This window comes from Microtus oregoni, unplaced genomic scaffold, assembly GCF_018167655.1.
Source record: "Microtus oregoni isolate MIOR12 unplaced genomic scaffold, Mior012 000010F_ref0000083, whole genome shotgun sequence".
NCBI lineage: Eukaryota > Metazoa > Chordata > Mammalia > Rodentia > Cricetidae > Microtus > Microtus oregoni.
Window position 1 is genome coordinate 8,794,502 of NW_024543069.1, and position 18,167 is coordinate 8,812,668.

General features: G+C 38.8%; 1 protein-coding gene across 1 annotated transcript in view; it reads left to right on the plus strand.

Annotated features, from left to right (window-relative positions):
- Zbbx (zinc finger B-box domain containing) overlaps positions 1-9,061 on the plus strand; it is an 87,669-nt gene extending 78,608 nt beyond the window's left edge. The window contains exons 18-20 of the mRNA XM_041659341.1: positions 746-1,003; positions 6,783-6,918; positions 8,567-9,061. Of these exons, the coding sequence (XP_041515275.1) occupies positions 746-1,003; positions 6,783-6,918; positions 8,567-8,693 (521 nt within the window). The 3' untranslated portion in view covers positions 8,694-9,061. The remainder of the gene's footprint in view (positions 1-745; positions 1,004-6,782; positions 6,919-8,566) is intronic.
- The last annotated feature ends 9,106 nt before the right edge of the window (positions 9,062-18,167 follow it).

The following is an 18,167-nucleotide window of genomic DNA, read 5'->3' on the forward strand; positions in this document are numbered from 1 at the left end:
ATATAGTTACATGTCGGTGTATCCTATCTTTCCCCTCTCCAAGGCAGTGCGGTATTTTTCTAGAATTTAAGGAACACGTAAGGGCATCCGGCTGTCGGATGGACTGGAATGGAGAATGAATGCTAGGCTGTTCTGAAGCTGGCTTATCGGATGGGCATTGTGCCTAAACTGCTGTAGATTAGATTCTCTTTTCCTGAGTATAGAAAAATGACTCAGCAGAGTTCTTTATGTTACTGTGAATGCAATTTGGGATTAATTAACTGTGGGTAGCTCAAATAAGTGACAGCCAAAAGCCACCAGAATTATGGGATGCTTTGTGTCCAGGAGAGCAGTCATTTGTATTGTAAGCATACAGTGGGGCTGGTGCATGGTGGATGGTTGTCAGTAAAGTGTGTGCTGTCTAAGCACTGGGTTTTGAGTTTGACCCCTAGATCCTGTGTAAAAATGTCAGGCATGCTGATGTATGCTTTTTCTCCAGGGCAGCGAGCTGGGATGGTTGCTATAAGAACAACAGTGTTACTCACTGTCCAAACACTGAACCCTAGATGGTAAACCTAAGCCAACGAGAGGATTTCACTCAAATGAGTTGGATGGTGTTCCTGATGACGAGAACTCCAGTCTCCATCCAGAAGCACACCCATTTGTGTGCGTGTTCACACATACACATGCATGACTACACTATATTAAACAAACGATACACACGTGGGCTCTTAATGCAGTTGTCTGCTTTCTTTTCTCTTCACAGGCCAGAAATCCCAGAGACCTTCTACGACGAACTTCTCTGTTTCCAGTTCTGCTCGCAAAGCCTCCAGCTCTCATTTGTCCTCTTATCCCCGACCAAGAAGTGTAACTGCTCAACCCCTATCCAGAGCTGCGTCTGAAATTTCAGAAATTGAATACATAGATGTCACTGACCAAAATGAGCCTCTCCTAGATAACGCAGAAGATCAGCAAGCTTTAGACAGTTTGGAGAAAGAGTTAAACACACTGAAAGACCTTGCAGGTAAATGACAACCTTGACTTATGAAATGCTGTAAAAAACTGTTTTCTGCTTCGGTCTTTACATCTTGCTCTACAACAAGCAAATGAAGAACACATTTCCTTCCCATGTGTCTGTTTCCTTAGATATCCCCAATACCACACACAAGTAGTCATAAAATATATGGTTTCTTAACACACAGAAAAGCTAGTCCTTTTCAACCCATGTAATACTCAAAAAATATTTGACATAACAACCCTTATACTTAGGGCCAGCATTTTGTCTCCAAGTATAAAGTCATTTGACCGAGACTGACAACTAGAATTTCATCCCAGGTAGAATTCCTCAAGTTTCTCTCTGACTTCCTTATGTGTGCAGTGGTATATATATAAGTGTATTAACCCACACAAATGAAATGTAATAAAAACTAGTTTAAGAAACAAAATCTTTTTGATCTTTCCTTCAAGTGCAATGAAGGGTTACTGTCTTTATCTTTGTGCAATTGTCTGTACAGCGACCTTGTGGGAAAATTGAGCTGTTGGGATTCTTGAAGCAGTCCTTTCCGCCCTTACTGTTTTCAACAGACTACTGCCTAGTTAGCTAAATAAAACTGCCCTTTATAGACCAGAAACAGTAGAAAATGGACAGTTTCTTCTGATTTTTGTGCATATCTTTTAGCATGCTCACATTACGAGACCTGGATAGAGGTGGGCGGTCCTTGAGCTTCCCACAGGTCAGGGAACCTTGATTGCTCTTTGAGCAGATGAGGGAGGGGGACTTGATTGTGGGAGGGGGAGGGAAATGGGAAGCGGTTGCGGGGAGGAGGCAGAAATCCTTAATAAATAAATAAATTTAAAAAAAAAGAACTGGAAGAGGAAAAACTAGGAAACTGATAGTATTTCTGCTTTAGTTTTTTTATTTTAATTCATCTCTAAAATAAAGATGAAGAATCATTCATTTGTTCACTTTATTAAATCCCATGCTATTCTAGAGTATAGTAAATACATCTCAGTGAGTTATCACTTGTTATCTTGTCAAGATTTCCTTCTAGTTTGCTTCTTGGTCAAGATTCTGCGGATTAAGTTCTCTGTCCTAACCCAAAGGCCTATTATAATGATATTCTTGAAAATATCTGGCTTTGAAATGTCTGTTTTAAAAATATTTCTTTATATATTGTGTGTGTTTGGGTATATGTATGATGAGGAGAGAAGGGGGAGGGGGAGTGTGTCATGACAAGGGTGGAGGTCAGAGGACAGCCTTGCAAGGCCACTTCTCTGGCTACAGCTTTACATGGGTGCCCCAGCTCAGCCTCAGAGCCAGGCTTGCTCAGTAAGAGCTCTACGTGGAGAGGCAGCTTGCTGGCCCACACACTGTGTCTGTTATGACTGACCACTTCAATGTATGTAGCTAATAGATCTGAACTTTCTTTCCTTTGCACAAGAGCAGACACTCAGCATCTTCAGTCCCTGTATTCCCATTGAAGTTTTGGTTGTTTGAGCCTAACAATCTTGCTGTTTTTTCCCCAAAGAGAGGGCTATGTGGCTCTGTTACCTGATGTGGGTCCACTTTAGAAACCCCTGAGAACGTTATACTTGAAACACTGATCAGCTTAGAATAGCAACATGTTGTCTCTTCTTTTAACCCTCCCATGGGGACTTCCTTGGCTCTGGATTCTACATCCTGTCTGTGACAGGATCTGATGCTGTCTTACTTTACAGCCTCATCATTTCTTTCTCACACTTCATTCCTAGAAGAGTATGCTAAACATCCTTTGTTTAACTGTTTTATTCATTTTTTAAATTTTTCATACACTGTATTGTAATCATATTTTCTTTAAGCCCATGGCCTATCTCACCTCATATCCTTGGCCACTCAGTGACAGGACTAGGATGATTCTATTTCACTACTCTTAAAGTGGCAGCCTTTCTTTCTGACTACAGAATAAATTCCTTATTTTCAGAAAGAAAAAATTCTGCTTTTGTATCTTAGAATTGGTTTCTGTTACAGTCTGCCTTCTCCTGCTGGGAACCTATTTCCTTTAGTTGAATCCACTTTTAACAATGTATTTCCAATATGTCCTTCAGTTACTTTATTATCTGGGCTTCTCCCAGTTGCTGTCTTCCAACAGAAAGTCCAAAAATCTGATTATTGTTCAGTTCACAAGGCTGAATGTTTCAGCTGGTCTTCAGAACATGCCAGCATTCGGAAGAAGCCATAGGCTCTAATGCTAGTGAAAAAAGTGGGCTTCCTAGTGAGAATGAGGGCCAACAGGCATAGAATGAGAGCTTTCTTTTTTATATCCTTTATATAGGCAGTCACCAGAAGGTGTGGCCCAGATTCAATTAAGGTCGATATTCCTATCTCAAATGATCCAATCAAGGAAAATCCCCCACAAGTGCACCCAGCTGCTTGAGTTTTAGCTAAATCCAGATGCAGCCAAGTTGAGAGCCAAGACTAGTCAACATGGCTGCTTTGCAAGGTTTTTATTTTCACATGTATTTGGTGTGCTTTTTTTATTACTTTATAAATAATACCATTCAAAATTTCCACCTCCTCCCCTCCTCCCATTTCCCTCCTGCTTTCCCCTCCCCCTCCCCCTCCAGTCCTAAGAGAGGGCAAAGTACCCTGCCCTGTGGGAAGTCCAAGGCCCTCTCCCCTCCAACCAGACCTAGGAAGGTGTGCATCCAAACAGACTAGGATCCCAAAAAGCCAGTACATGCATTAGAATCAAATCCCAGTGCCATTATCATTGGTTTCTCAGTCAACCCCCATTGTCAGCCACATTCAGAGAGTCCAGTTTGATCACATGCTCATTCAGTCCCAGTCTAGCTGGCCTTGGTGAGCTCCCATTAGATCAGTCACACTGTCTCCGTGGGTGGACCAACCCTTCACAGTCCTGACCTCCTTACTCATCTTCTCCCTGCTTCTGCTCTTCAACTGGAACTTGGGAGCTCAGTTCAGTGCTCTGATGTGGGTCTGTCTCTATCTCCGTCCATCACCATATTCAAGATATTCATCAGTATGGCTATGGGACAAGGCAGTTTGGTGTGCTTTTTTTGAAGCTTAAATTCTATCAGGATTTTAAAAACCAGTTTACTAATGATATCGCCTTCACTTTTTCTTTGATATATTTGATAGAATTTCTGAAGTAATTCCAAACTTTTTGAAAATTTGTAAAATAATAGAATAAAAATGGAGCAAACTCAGTTATATGTGTATGTTCTGAGAAAGAGAGTTAGAAGAGAGGAAGAAAGGGAGACAGAGGGAAGGAAGAAAGGTGGGGGAAGGAGAGAACAGAGTGAGAGAATGCATTTTGTGTTTCTGTACTTTTAAGATCCATTTGAAAGTTAGTTACAAACATTGTGACTTTATCAAAAATCATGCCAGTATTATCTTCATAACAAGAAAACCTCTTACACATGTGTGCTGCCGTGCTCAGAGTCAGTCAGTTAACATGATGAAGATACTTCTCTATTCCACAGGACATGCTTACCAGTACTTACTGTCCTGACCCTTTTGTTAGAACTCACTATTATTCTGGAAAAAGATCCAATTGAGCAATAAGTGACCATTTAATTGGCTTTGTTATATTGGATCTTTGAGATTAGTTTTGTTGTTGTAAAAGTAGTTTGTTTTGTTATTTCTTTTGTAGGCAACAGATTTGTGTGGTATATTTTCAAGAACTTAAAGTACGTTTTCTGCCAAAGTAATTTTTTTCTTTTCTAGTTACTTGTTATAGTATTGACAGGTCCTGTCTCCTCCTTCAATTCTCTAGTGTCATGAGTTAGGCATGTAGTGCAATGTGAGGCTTTCATTTAACATTTCAGCTCAAAGGCTGAATGGGGGAGAAGAGAATAGCTCAAACCTAAGAGTTAGACACTGTGGCACAGCCACTTGAGCTAAAGGAACTTGGGTGTAGTATCATTGTATAGTGAAAGACTATTTTTGTGTGTGTGTCTCCTTTCTCATTTTCACAAGTGAGGGTGGTGGTATTTCTTTTTAATATAACCCAAACTTTTAGGAGTTTTGTTTCATAGTAAATCTTATCAAGAGTCCTCAAATATAAATGAGATTAGGTGACTCTGTCTGATTGCTTTGGGATTGTGAGGGAAGAACATAATCTCAAACTTAATTTATCTAAGTGTATCATAATTTGAAAATCACTGAGCTAAATAATTTTATGGAAGTTTCATTCTGTAAATATATTGAGGTCTATCTTTCAGTGGGAACAATGTAATTTAGTTTCGGTGGGGGAAATCTCTTTGCTCCAAAACTGAAAGTTACTATTAACTCTCAAAAGCTAAATATTTTTTAAGTCTAGTGCTAGAATATTGTTTGTTTAGTGTTTATTCCTTCCAACTAGGAAGTTAATTATCTGACACTTTTATAAAAGGGAAAGACTAGTAGCACCCAGTGAGGGTGATGATCTAAATCATCATAATACGTTATGGTAACTTAGATGGCTAATGGGCTGGAATATAGTTCAGTTGGTAGAGTGCTAACATATACAAAGCTCTGGATTCTAACTCTACTACCTCATAAACATTACATAGTGGCTCACATCTGTAACCACAGCATGCAGCTGGTAGAGATAAGAGCTTGTGAAGTCAAGGTGATCCTTTGCTATATAATGAGTTAACCTAGCCTACCTAGACACTAAGTTACATCAATGTAAAAAAGAATGAATTGAGATCTCTCATAGAGATATTTATTTCCATGTTGTATTTCAAGTAAAAGTTTGTATAAAGATGACTTAAGATTTATCTACTCCTCTCCCTCCTTCAAATACAAAAGATCACCTAACACTAAGAAGCCAAAAAAAAAAAAAAAGAAGAGCATTGCAGAACAAACAAGCACATAAATAATAAAGAATCTAAGCTGCAGGCAAATTTACAAACTGCACAACGATCTACTGTTACAAGGGATTACTTCATTTCATTTTGAATTTTGTTAATGGTCAGGCTTATTGGCATATTTCACCAGCAGCACGTATATTTCAAAAATCATTATCATTATGGTAACTTGACACCACGCCTTTGTTTATTTCCTTTTCTCTTTTCCCTCCTTCTTTTTCTTTTCTTTCCTATTGGGGTTAGTTATTGGCCCCAGGGTTTTCCACATGTTAACCAAGTACTGTACCCTTTACCCCGTGCTCTCTGGAATCTCACCACGTGACAAGCATTAAGAAATCTATGGGTGGCAGCAAGTCTGTGCTGACCATCTTTGTGTGCTGCTTGTCATTCATCCTGGGTAAATTCCAGCACCATACGATATTCACATGTTTCTTGAATGTACGTGCTAGTGATATACGGAAACGCATGTTTCTTTTTTTTTTTATTTTTCTTTTTTTTTTTTAATTTATTTATTTAAGGATTTCTGCCTCGTCCCCACAACCGCTTCCCATTTCCCTCCCCCTCCCCCGATCAAGTCCCCCCCCCCCCCTCATCTGCTCAAAGAGCAATCAGGGTTCCCTGACGTGTGGGAAGCCCAAGGACTGCCCACCTCTATCCAGGTCTCCTAAGGTGAGCATTCAAACTGCCTAGGCTCCCACAAAGCCAGTACGTGCAGTAGGATCAAAAACCCACTGCAATTGTTCTTGAATTTTCAGTATTCCTCATTGTCCGCTATGTTCAGCTAGTCCGGATTTATCCCATGTTTTTTCAGACCTAGGCCAGCTGGCCTTGGTGAGATCCCAATAGAACATCCCCATTGTCTTAGTGTGTGGGTGCACCCCTCGTGGTCCTGAGTTCCTTGCTCGTGCTCCGTCTCCTTCTGCATGTTTCAAATCCTACGCATGTTTCAGATCCTTCAGAAAAATCTCAGAGTCTACCCTCAGAAGAGTTACCAGCCTTCACCCGTTATTCTCTGAGTTTCAATCAGATGTCCGAAGACCTCCTGGAGATGCCTTGTGAGGATGCCAACAGTGAAAGAGAGATGAGGTAAGTAATCCTAGACCTTCCTACAGGGAGATGCCACACAATAGCTTAGATGAGCTCAGTTTTCTTTACTCTAGAAGAATATTTGCTCAAATGTGTGAAATTTATAACCGTTTTTTATTTTATTTGTTTGGAACTTGTGCTGACTTAGTATTGTGATTTACTAAAAGACTTATAAAAGTGTTACTTTAATTGAAAGACATTTCTCTGCTATGTAGTGTGGGTCATTAAAAGGGGACAAAGGCAATAACCCTCCCCACCCAGATTATATTGAAAAAAAGTTATCTTGCTTGAATTAATTAGTATAATACATCTCCATAGTTCACATTAATAGAATCTTACCCAATGTAAAGATTAAAGACTAGAATATTGATTGAGAAGTTTTCCCTTTAAAATTGACTCTGGAATTTCAATTTGCATAACTCTATTCCTCATTGCAAATGGGAATCACTTTAAAAAGATATAGAGGTCAACTTGACACATGTTCAACAAAGCAATGAATTTGGCACTGGAAGTTTTGAAGGAGGAACTTTCTTTTAAAATAAGAAAATAAATTCAAAATAAAGATCGTTTAACTATAAGTCCCTAGGATTGGCTTCCAGTCTAATGCTCAACTCTAAGGGAATTAAGAGTGTGTAACTATGTCTTTCTGAAAGAGAAAAGCTTTGCCTGAGCTCCTGAACTTTTTGCATGTCAATATAAATAACACTTTAAAAATGAATAGCATAGAAGTAGTTTTTCCCGTAAAATGTTATTAAAACCCAACTAAATCTATATGTGTTCTCATAATCATTTCACAAAAGAAATTTAATACTAAAAATACAGAGGGATGCATGATATAATGCAGGATGTACAACTAAAAGGATCACACAATAACCACCTGGCAGCCCTTGTAGTCTCGTCCCAGCTTGTTCACAGGTGAATAGGAATTGTTAATTGAGCCTGCTTTGGATTTAATAAAATTGTCTGTAAAGATGTCATGTCTATCAGAAGATGAACATTTTCACACTTGCTGGCATACATGGGCCAGAAATCCTGGTAACTTTGGACCCAATTATTTGAGTAATACAGAGGATTTTGTTCTCACAAGCTATGTTTGTTTCTAAATCACAGACACTCAGGTGTTAGAACTTTGGGCAGTCCACATCTTTCTACAGATAAAATACAAAACAAAACAAATCGAACAAGAACCAAAAACAGGCAAGTAATTAGTGTCATTGAATTTTGGCTTTGGTTGATCTTAGTGACTATCCATATAGTTTTAATTTACTGTACACAAGGGAGTGATTTATCTGAATGTCTATTCATTGGGATTCTTTTAAGCAGCCAGTATCATGATGAATGTTCTTAATGATGACCCTGAGGCTCTGCAGGTTTTAGAAGTTTCTTCTAAATCATGAGGGAAGGGCACTACTGGAGCCCATCAATATCCTCTCCCTTTGCTACAGTTGTAGTTTGGTTTCCTGGAAGTGAGGAGATAATGAGAATTTCTCATTATGAGGAGACTTAGTATATCCTAGGTGCATGGAAACTTACTCCCCCATTCAGCCTGCTTCCAATGGCTTCAGCGTAGGCAGTCTTGATTGTAAGACAAATGGAAGCTGAAACTTGGTGCCATATGCTGTGTACTGATCCTCTCGTGCATTTTCAGCACTTCTGGAAGAAATACCGAAATGCAGTCTTTGCTGTCACTTGGTGATTACAGTACAGATGAGGACGAGGAGGATTTTCTTGACAAGCAACATGTCTCTACACTTCCATGGGTGAAGGATGTATAACAGATCGTTACTTCTCCACTTTGTACCCAGAATAAACCAAACAACTGAGTGACTAACGTGTCCAGGTGTTGAAGATTATTAGTGGCTCAAATATTTTCAAGCTGGAAAACTAATAAGGATTCGCGATGGTAAAAGTGGCAGATCCTTTTCTTCCAAATGCCATATTGTATGTCAAACACTCATCTATATTGCAGACCACGCTGGTAATGGGTAACTTTATGTCAATGAAACTTACCTTAGAACAGAAAACTATTGGGTTTAAGCTAACGAATGTTTCTTATGTAATTATATTTGATATTTACATCAAAAGAGAATATTCTCTATGTCCATGTCAGCATGGCATCATCAACTCACTTAAAATTACAGTGCTTTTTCCTGTGAATTTTTTTTTTTGAATACTGAATAATGGTACCTTCTAAAGTTCCTCTTAATGGAAACTTCTAAAGTTGATGTGAAGGGTAATAATAAGATATAAAATAAAGTGGATATAATATTTGTTTTAGATCTGGTGCATTTTTAAAAAGAGACTTCAAGGCGGACTGAGAAGCCAATGATAATGACACCGGATTTTGATTCTACTGCATGTACTGGCTTTTTGGAAGCCTAGTCTGTGTGGATACTCACCTTCCTAGACCTGGATGGGGGAGGCTTGGAATTCCCACAGGGCAGGGCACCCTGACTTCTCTTAGGACTGGAGAGTGAGGAGGAGGGGGAGTGGGGAGAGAGGGAGGAAAATGGGAGGATGGGAGGAGGTGGAAATTTTTTAATGAATAAATAAAAATAAAATAAAAAGAGAGACCTCAAAGCACCTTAGTCTGGGCTAGTCAATGAGTTGGTAAATTTCATGCATCAGCTTAGCTAGACTTCAGGGCTCAGCCATCAGTACAGAGGTTTCTAGGTGGCAATTTTTGATGAGAATAACAGTTTGTTTTTCACTAAGATATGAGAAAAGCAGATTATTCTGAACAGTGTGAATGGCCGTCAATGGAAGAATGGATAAGGAAAATGTGGTACATTTACACAAAGGAATACTACACAGCAGACAAAATGAATGATATCTTGAAATTTCTAGGCAAATGGCTAGATCTAGAATACACTATATTGAATGAAGTAACCTGACCCAGGAAGATAAATATGGTATGTACTTACTCATAAGTGGTTTTTAGACATAAAGCAAAGAAAAACCAGCCTACAATTCACAATCCCAGAGAACACAGACAACGAAGAGGACCCTAAGAGAGACATACATGGATTTAATCTACATGGGAAGTAGAAAAAGAAAAATCTCCTGAGTAAATTGGGAGCATGAGTAATATGGAACATGGGTAAAGGAAGAAGGGGAAGGGGGAGGAAGGGAGGGGAACAGAGGAAAAATAAATAGCTCAATATAAACAATTGAAATATATTTTATTAATATTAAAGTCACTAAAAAACGAAAGAAAAAGTATCATTGATGTTTGGCTGTGTTTCTACAAATATATCTATTGTTAATTGGTCTTTTTAATGTATTATTGGATTTGACTTGCTTTTGTGAAAATATTTTATTGAGCAATTTTAAGTTCAAGAAAATTGGTTTGTAATTCTTTACTTTGTTGGGACTTTATGTAGTTTAGTGATCATAGTAACTGTGGCCTCAAAAAACCAAATTGGGCAAGATTTCTTCTGTTGATATTTTGAAATAATTTGAGGAATGTCTCTGAAAGTCCGATAGAATTCTGCCCTAAAATCATCTAGCCCTGGAGTTTTCTTCGTTGATGGACTTCCATTATTGCGAGAGATTATTGGTCTTAAATTGCTTATTTAATCTTGATTTAACTTTACTAAGATATATGCATTAAAAAAATTGTTTCTTTTAGATTTTCAGTTTGGTGGAATACAGGTTTTTAGAAAATAACCTTGTGACTCAGTGGATTTCCTTGATGTCTGTAGTTATGTCCCTATTTTATTGATTTTATCAAATAAGGAACTTATTTTATTGATTCTTTTAATTGCATTTTTTATTATTTTATTTTATTTCAACCCTGAGTTTAATTCTTGCCACCAGTTACTCCTTTTAAGTATGAATTATTCTTTTTTTTATAGAACTTTGAGTTGTTATGTTAAGTTAGTAGTAGAAGATCTCTCCAAACATTATAATTTAGGCACTTAGCACTATGAACATGCCTCTTTGAACTGCTCTCATTGTGTCCCTTAAATTTGAGTATGTTGTTTTCATTTTTATTCAATGCGAGAAAGTCTTAATTTCTGCCTTGACCACTTTTTCATTCAGGAATGAGTTGTTCAGTTTCCATGAGTTTGTAACGTTTCTGCTGTTGATGTTGTTGACACTCAGCATTAAATCATAGTGGTCAGATAGAATACACAGTATTGGCTCCAATATTTCTCTCTTTAGTTTTTGTGTGGATGGTCTGCTCTTCAGTGGAAGTGGTTTCTTACAATATCCCACTATCAGTGTAAGATGCTTAATATGTGATTTAAGTTGTAGTAATGCTTATTCTATAACCTCAGGTGACCTTGTGTTAAAAGTACAGAGATGTTAAGCATTGCAATATTGTCTTGTGTTGGGAGCAGTGAGACCCCAGATCCTGAATTTCTTGTAATCCCCTGATCTGAGTGCCTACAGCTGCTCTGAGCATGAGACCTTCAGGAGTTCCTGATGGCAGGAGAGTTGTTTCTGGTCGGTTTGGCTGGGGCATGGCTCTCTCTATATAATATGCCCCTGAGCACAATAAAGGGGGCATTCTTGAAGAATTCAAGGATGACCTCTGTCACTGTCTCCCTGTCTGTGTGTGTCTGTGTATTTTAACCTCCAGTCCCCTTGCCCGAAGCTCATGAACTGGGTGCCAGCGCACAGAGCACAGACACAGGGGCGCGGTGCATGGCAGTCTTGAAAGAATTTTCCTTTGATGAGTATGCTTGTTTGTCCCGGCTGCCCAGCTAGCTTAGCCCTGAAATAACCACACAAAAATTGTATTCATTAAAACACTGCTTGGACCATTAGCTTTAGTTTCTTATTGGCTAATTCTTACATCATAGTTTAACTCATTTCTATTAATCTGTATATTGCCACATGGCAGTGGCTTACCAGGTAAGATTCTTACCAGCGTCTGTCTCAGGCAGATGATCACATGGCTTCTCCCTTACTCTGCTTTCTTCCTCCCAGAATTCAGTTCTGTCTCCCTGGCCTACCTAAGTTTGCCCTATTAATTTGGCCAAGGCAGTTTCTTTATTAACCAATGAAAACAGCACAAAACCAAAAGGACTTCCTACACCATCTTCCTCTCTTATTAGTTTTGGTTTGAAGTCTATTTTGGCAGACATCAAGTTACTACACTGTCTTGCTTTTTGGTTTTGTCTGCTTGGCTTACCTTTTCCCATCATTTTACCTTTAGGTGTTGTCTATCTATCCTTTATGTTAAGATGTAAAGTTTAGATGCAGCAGAAGGATAGATCCTGTTCTCACATTCTTTCTGTTAGTCTATGTCTTTTTATTTAGAAATTTACATTATTTATACAGAGAATCATTCATTAACAGTGTGCATTGACTTCTGTTAATTTTGTTGTTGAGATGTGGGTTTTTTCTTTTTATATGCTGGTCTAAGAGTATTGATTTCTTGTGTTTTCTTGCATATGATTATCTTCTTCTGATTGAAGTTTTTACCTTTAGTGCCTTCTGTGGAGCTGGATTTGTAGATATACTTCTTCAATTTGATTTTTTATCTTGGAATGTCTTTATTTTTCCACTTACCATGACTACTATATACAGTAATCTGGGCTAACATCTGTGGTTTCTTAGAGTCTATAGAGCATCCATCTAGATCTTCTGGTTTTTAGAATCTCCCTTGAAAGTCAGGTGTTATTCTAATTAAACTGCTTTTATATGTTTCTTTGTCTTTTTTCCCTTGCAGGTTTTAATATTTTTTGTTCTGTAAGTTTAGAGTTTAGAGTACTATGTGCTGAGGGAATATCTTTCCTGATCTATTTTATTGGGGATTAATTATGCTTCTTGTGCCTTGATAAACATCTCACTTATTAGGTTAGGAAAAATTTCTACTTTTTTTGTTGAAAATATTGTCAGTGCCTTTGATCTGGGTTTATTCCCCTTCTTTTATTCCTCTTATTCATAGATTTTTATCTTTTGTAATGTTACACATTTCCTCTTCCATCTCTTGTATTCTCTTGCTGACACATTCATCTGAGCCTCTTATTTATAATCCTAAAATTTTCATTTTCATATTTCCTTAAGTTTGGGTTTTCTTATTTGATTTTATTTCTACATCACTGTCTTGAATTGTTTTGTTTATTTCCTTCAACTGCTCATTTGTCTTTTCATAGATTTCAAGGGGCTTATTCATTGCTGTTTGAGGATCTCTATCATATTCATAAAGACAACATCATGAAGGCCCTTGTCCTGTGCTTCAAAGATATTGCATTTCTCAGGGTCTACAGTAATAAGATTGATAGGCCTTATAGAAGACATGTTCTTTCTGTCTGTGATTATGTTTTTAATGCTGGACTCTTGACATCTGGGTTTGGGATTATTGTCATCCTTTGTGCTAATATGTGATCTTATCTTTGTTGGATTTATGTATTATTCATTGATTTCTGTTGCCTTCTCTCATTCCTAGGGGAGTGTTTTTGCTGTGTATAGCCCGATTGGGCATTCTTCTGAGTTCATGCCAGGAATGGCTATTGGAGTTTTGATGGAGGAAAGTCGTTGGCTAATAAAGGCACTGCCCTCGCCCATTTTATTGGTTAGAGGATAGGTGGGAGGAGTAACCAGAACAGAACGCTGGGAGGAAGAGGAAGTGAGCTCAGAGACTCCACAGCTCTCTTGGGAGCAGACGCCTGAGAGAGACGCCATGCCCCGCTCCCAGCATGAAGCTCCGACCCAGGATGGACATAGGCTAGAATCTCCCCGGTAAGCGCACCTTGGGGTGCTACATACAGATGATTAGAAATGGGCTAAATTAATATGTGAGAATTAGCCTAGAAGAGAATGGGCCAAGCAGTGATTAAAAGAATACAGTGTCTGTGTAATTATTTTGGGTAAAGCTAGCTGTAGGGGCGGCCGGGTGCTGGGGATGCAGCCCCGCCGTCCCTATTACTACAGAGTTTTCTAGTTAGAATGTGTATTGAGAATTAATGAGGTTTTTTTGTGTGTGTTTGTGTGTTTTGTTTTGTTTGTTTGGTTTTTTGAGATAGGGTTACTCTGTGGCTTTGAAGCCTATCCTGATCTAGCTCTTGTAGACCAGGCTGGCCTTGAACTCACAGAGAACCACCTTCCTCTTCCTCCCAACTGCTGGGACTAAAAGCCTGTGCCACCACCAAGTTGCTGAGAACTAATTTTAAAAATGGGGATTGGCTGAAAGCTGGGGTTGGGTTGAGGTGGTCCATAATCTTCAGGAAGAGGGGGGAATGCAAGATGTTCTTAAAAGAACTGCTTAGTCTCCTTGAAATAGAGGTAGAAAGTGAGGAGAGGTCACAGGAGGTGTTCTACTACAGATCTGTGGCTAAGGCTGCTGGGCTTTCATTTGGAGGAGACAAGGGAAAGTAAAAATCTGAAGCTTGACTTCGAGCTTAGCTAGCCTAATTGCTTCTCTAGCAGGGTTGTCTGGGATTTTGCATGGATTCACCTGTTGTAACTGGGGCCTTGGACAACCAGATAAGTTCAAAGGAAGGCTGGAGGAGATCTGCTGGAGTTGAGAGCAGGGAAGGAGGAACGGCCTCACCAGGTGATCTGCTGTGGAGCTGTGGGCAAGCAAAGGGGTTTGTGGGAGGACTGGATTTGGAAAAGCTCAGGGAAATGTGAAGATCTTCTAGAAGCCTACCCCTTTGAGTACTATTTTTGATTTTTCTCTTAACATGTCTACTTTCACAGTTCCATAGACACAGCAGTGAGTCATCCCTCAAATCATCATAGTTTGCGTAAAAGCCCTTTTGGCATTTTTTCTGCTACTACTGGTTATCTGAGTTTTTGTATCTGTAGTCAAAATATGTTTTGCCCCTTCATCTTTTAACATAGAAAAATACTTCTTATTAGAATGTTAGCTCAGGCTTAAAGATATTTGACTGTCCTTTCTAACTCTTGCCCAAAAATATAATTTTTAATGTAGAAAAAAGTTGTTCCTCCAGATATATTTTCTAAAACTCGATGGTTTTCTCAGCAAGTATAAAAGTGGTTTCTTATTTATGATGGAGAGCTATATCACCCTTGTTCCTTTCATGTAGTCAACCATGGTGTTAATCTTTTATACACTGTTTTTGAAGATACCACATTTACTTTTCCTGGAGCTACCTGAACATGTAGAACTTTAAGACAATTCTGAAGCCATTTCTGACAACTCTCAGTACTTCCCCACCTCCCCAAGGACATAACAGCTATTCATGCACGTACTGAGATATTGGGAACTTTCCATCTCCCTGCATAGGGGCAAGATAACCCTTAGGTGTTGACTCAGTTACTGATGTTTGACTTAGTCCCTGGGAAGGGGCAAAATGACCCTCAGACGTTTCCCTTTACCTCATCTGATCTGGAAACCATTCTCCAGCCAATTATTGGTAACAGCCTTTTTGGATAAGCCAATCATGATAGTTAAAGAACAACCCCCAGACCCCTCTTCCTTCTGTAGTTTTTCCCTTTAAAAATAGCCTGTACCAGACATTCAGGGTCTTCTAGCCTCTCAACTGCTGGAAGACCCTGTTATGACAGAATTAATAAAATCCTCATGTTTTTACATCAGCTGTGATATGAGAGATGGTCTCTTGGGGTGACTCTTCCTCGTTGGTGATTGGACGCTAGGGTCCAACAAATAGACGTCTGTATTGCTCACATGGGGTCCCAATGTGAGACAATAACAGTTCCAACTAATCCCTGCTCGGTGAATGAATAAGTTTAATGGGATTGCAGATTAAGGATGAGGGTTTCCTTATACAGTTGTTGGTGATCTGAAAGCTTCTTCATCACAACAATGTCCCATACCATTGTGGATGAAGACCTTATGGAAACTGCTTCATGGAGTTCTTCATTTTATTCTTATTTCCCATGTCCTATTATTTCAGAGTTCAACACCATGGGAAAGACCACCAAGACAATCAAGTTTTAGCACACAAATTTTGTTTAAACTCTATTTGATCCCAAACTTTTGGTCAGCTCCAGGACTGCAGGAACCATGGCCCTGACAGAATCCAGGATAGCGAATGATACTGCTCACAGTGGTCTAGATCCTAACATACCTAAGACAATCCCCCACAGGTATGCCTTCAAGCCAATGAAGATAATCCTTCACTGAGACTCAGGTCATTCTATATTGTTTCAGTTCCAAAATTAAAGTTTGCCATCCAAAATTAGGGAGTAAATTTAGGGCCAAATTGGTATGAATAAGCCATCCAATATCAACATCAATAATCAACATCAAAACTACTTTCATCATATGGCAATTAGACTAAATGATCCAGGGTGCCAGATTGTAGCAGGAGTTCTAATTGATCTTAGTAATAAAAACCCCGAGTCAGATATAGGGATTAATGCTGAAAGGTCAGAGAAGAAAGAGTAGATCAAAGAAGCCACTTACTAGTTCTTACCTCAGACTGAATAGGGTATCCAGTCTCTACAAGTCCTCAGACTGAATGCTATGAAATCTTGTTTCCTCCTTCATTATGATTTCTCTCTTCGCCCAGCCATATCCATTCCTGTTTCCACCTCTCTAGTGCTGGGATTGAAGGCACATGACTCCTAAATACTGGGATTAAAGGTGTGAGTCACCACTGCCTGACTCTGTTTCTCTTTGAGACTGAATCAATCTCATATACCTCAGGGTGGCCTTGAGGTCATAGAGATGCCTCCTGTCTCTGCCTCCCCAGTGCTGGAATTAAAGGCGTGTGCCACCGCTGGCTGGCTTCTTTGCCTAACTAGGCATTCACTCCGCACTCTGATCCTCAGGCAGGCTTTATTTGTTGTAGCCCAAACAAAATACCACCACACCAGATTTACATTTATAGAAAAAATAAGAGCCATTGTTCTATATGTTATCATATTTTTGCAATTTATAAGTTAATAGTTTTAAACACTGAAGTTATTACCATTTATAAACACTGTGTGTATCATACTTTCAGAAAAGAAAAATCTTAAAGCATCCCTTTCACGCTTCTCCATACCTGCTCTATATAATCCTCTACTTCCTAATTTTCATCCCTAGTTATTTATTACCAGCAGCATTTGCATGAAAACAGCGTTTATTTCCGCAGAGTTCAACTGTGCCTGCGGTCTATCCTTTACCTAAAGTCATAATTCTTTGTTAGTGGCACACTGATTGTTCACTAGGTAAATGATTATGACGTTGCAAACAAGATTATGACTTTAGCTGGGGAATAACCAGCAGGCATAAATGAATCCTGAGGAAATAAAGAACCTCCTCATTTAATGCAAATGTCTTACATAGTTATGGAAAATGAGAGGATATTCTTAACAGTCTCCATTAGGTGACAGTGATCTATAAAATGAAAAGAATTAATTGACTGACAAATATTCTTTCTCAAATGCATATAATATACAATCACAGTGATGCAAACAGTTCTTAACAGTGTTTATGCTCTTGTTTGTGGTAGAAGGAAGAACTATGTGCATATCTTCTATCCATAATACATACATGTATGTATATGTATATACATGTGCATAAGTAATATATATAATATTATTCTATGTATAAATTCTTTTTAAAATTTTATTTCAAGAATGATATTTCCTCCTAGATTCACTTAACAGGCATAGACATTCAGATAACTGTGAAAGAGATGTTTAAGGTTAATTTTACATATTCACACTTAACTCTCTCTCTCTCTCTCTCTCTCTCTCTCTCTCTCTCTCTCTCTGTGTGTGTGTGTGTGTGTTTGTGTGTGTGTGTGTGTGTGTGTGTCCATGCATGAATGTCCATCATGCTGAGGCCAGATAAAGATGTTGAGCATCCTGATTACCACTCTCCACCTTCTTCTCTTGAGACAGTCTTACTGAATTTGGATGCTACCATTTCAAGTGGGCTGGATGGCCAATTAGCCCTAGTGACCAACCTGTCTCTATCTCACATAAGGCTGGGTGGAGAGATACAATGAAAGCCCAACCTCGCCTTTTCTCAGCACCTGGGATTGAAATTCAAATTTTAATGCTTGCACAGCTACTGCTCTTACCCACTGAGCCACCTGTTCAATCTTCTGTTGTTTATTCTCAATGGTTCTGAAATTAAAATGTGAGCATTAGAAGCACAGACAGTAGATGGGCTTCCCATATATTTTTTCAGAAACATTTATCTTATGTACTTCCTTCTTTGACCTGTGCCACAACCTTGTAGGAATACCTTTCAGCTGGACAAACTGCAATTTGGTATAACTTCATAAGAAACACCAAATTACAAAGTAATAATCCAGAATATTATTTCTTTACAGAGAAATTAAGTCTGGCCACAGGTAGTCAGGCACTGC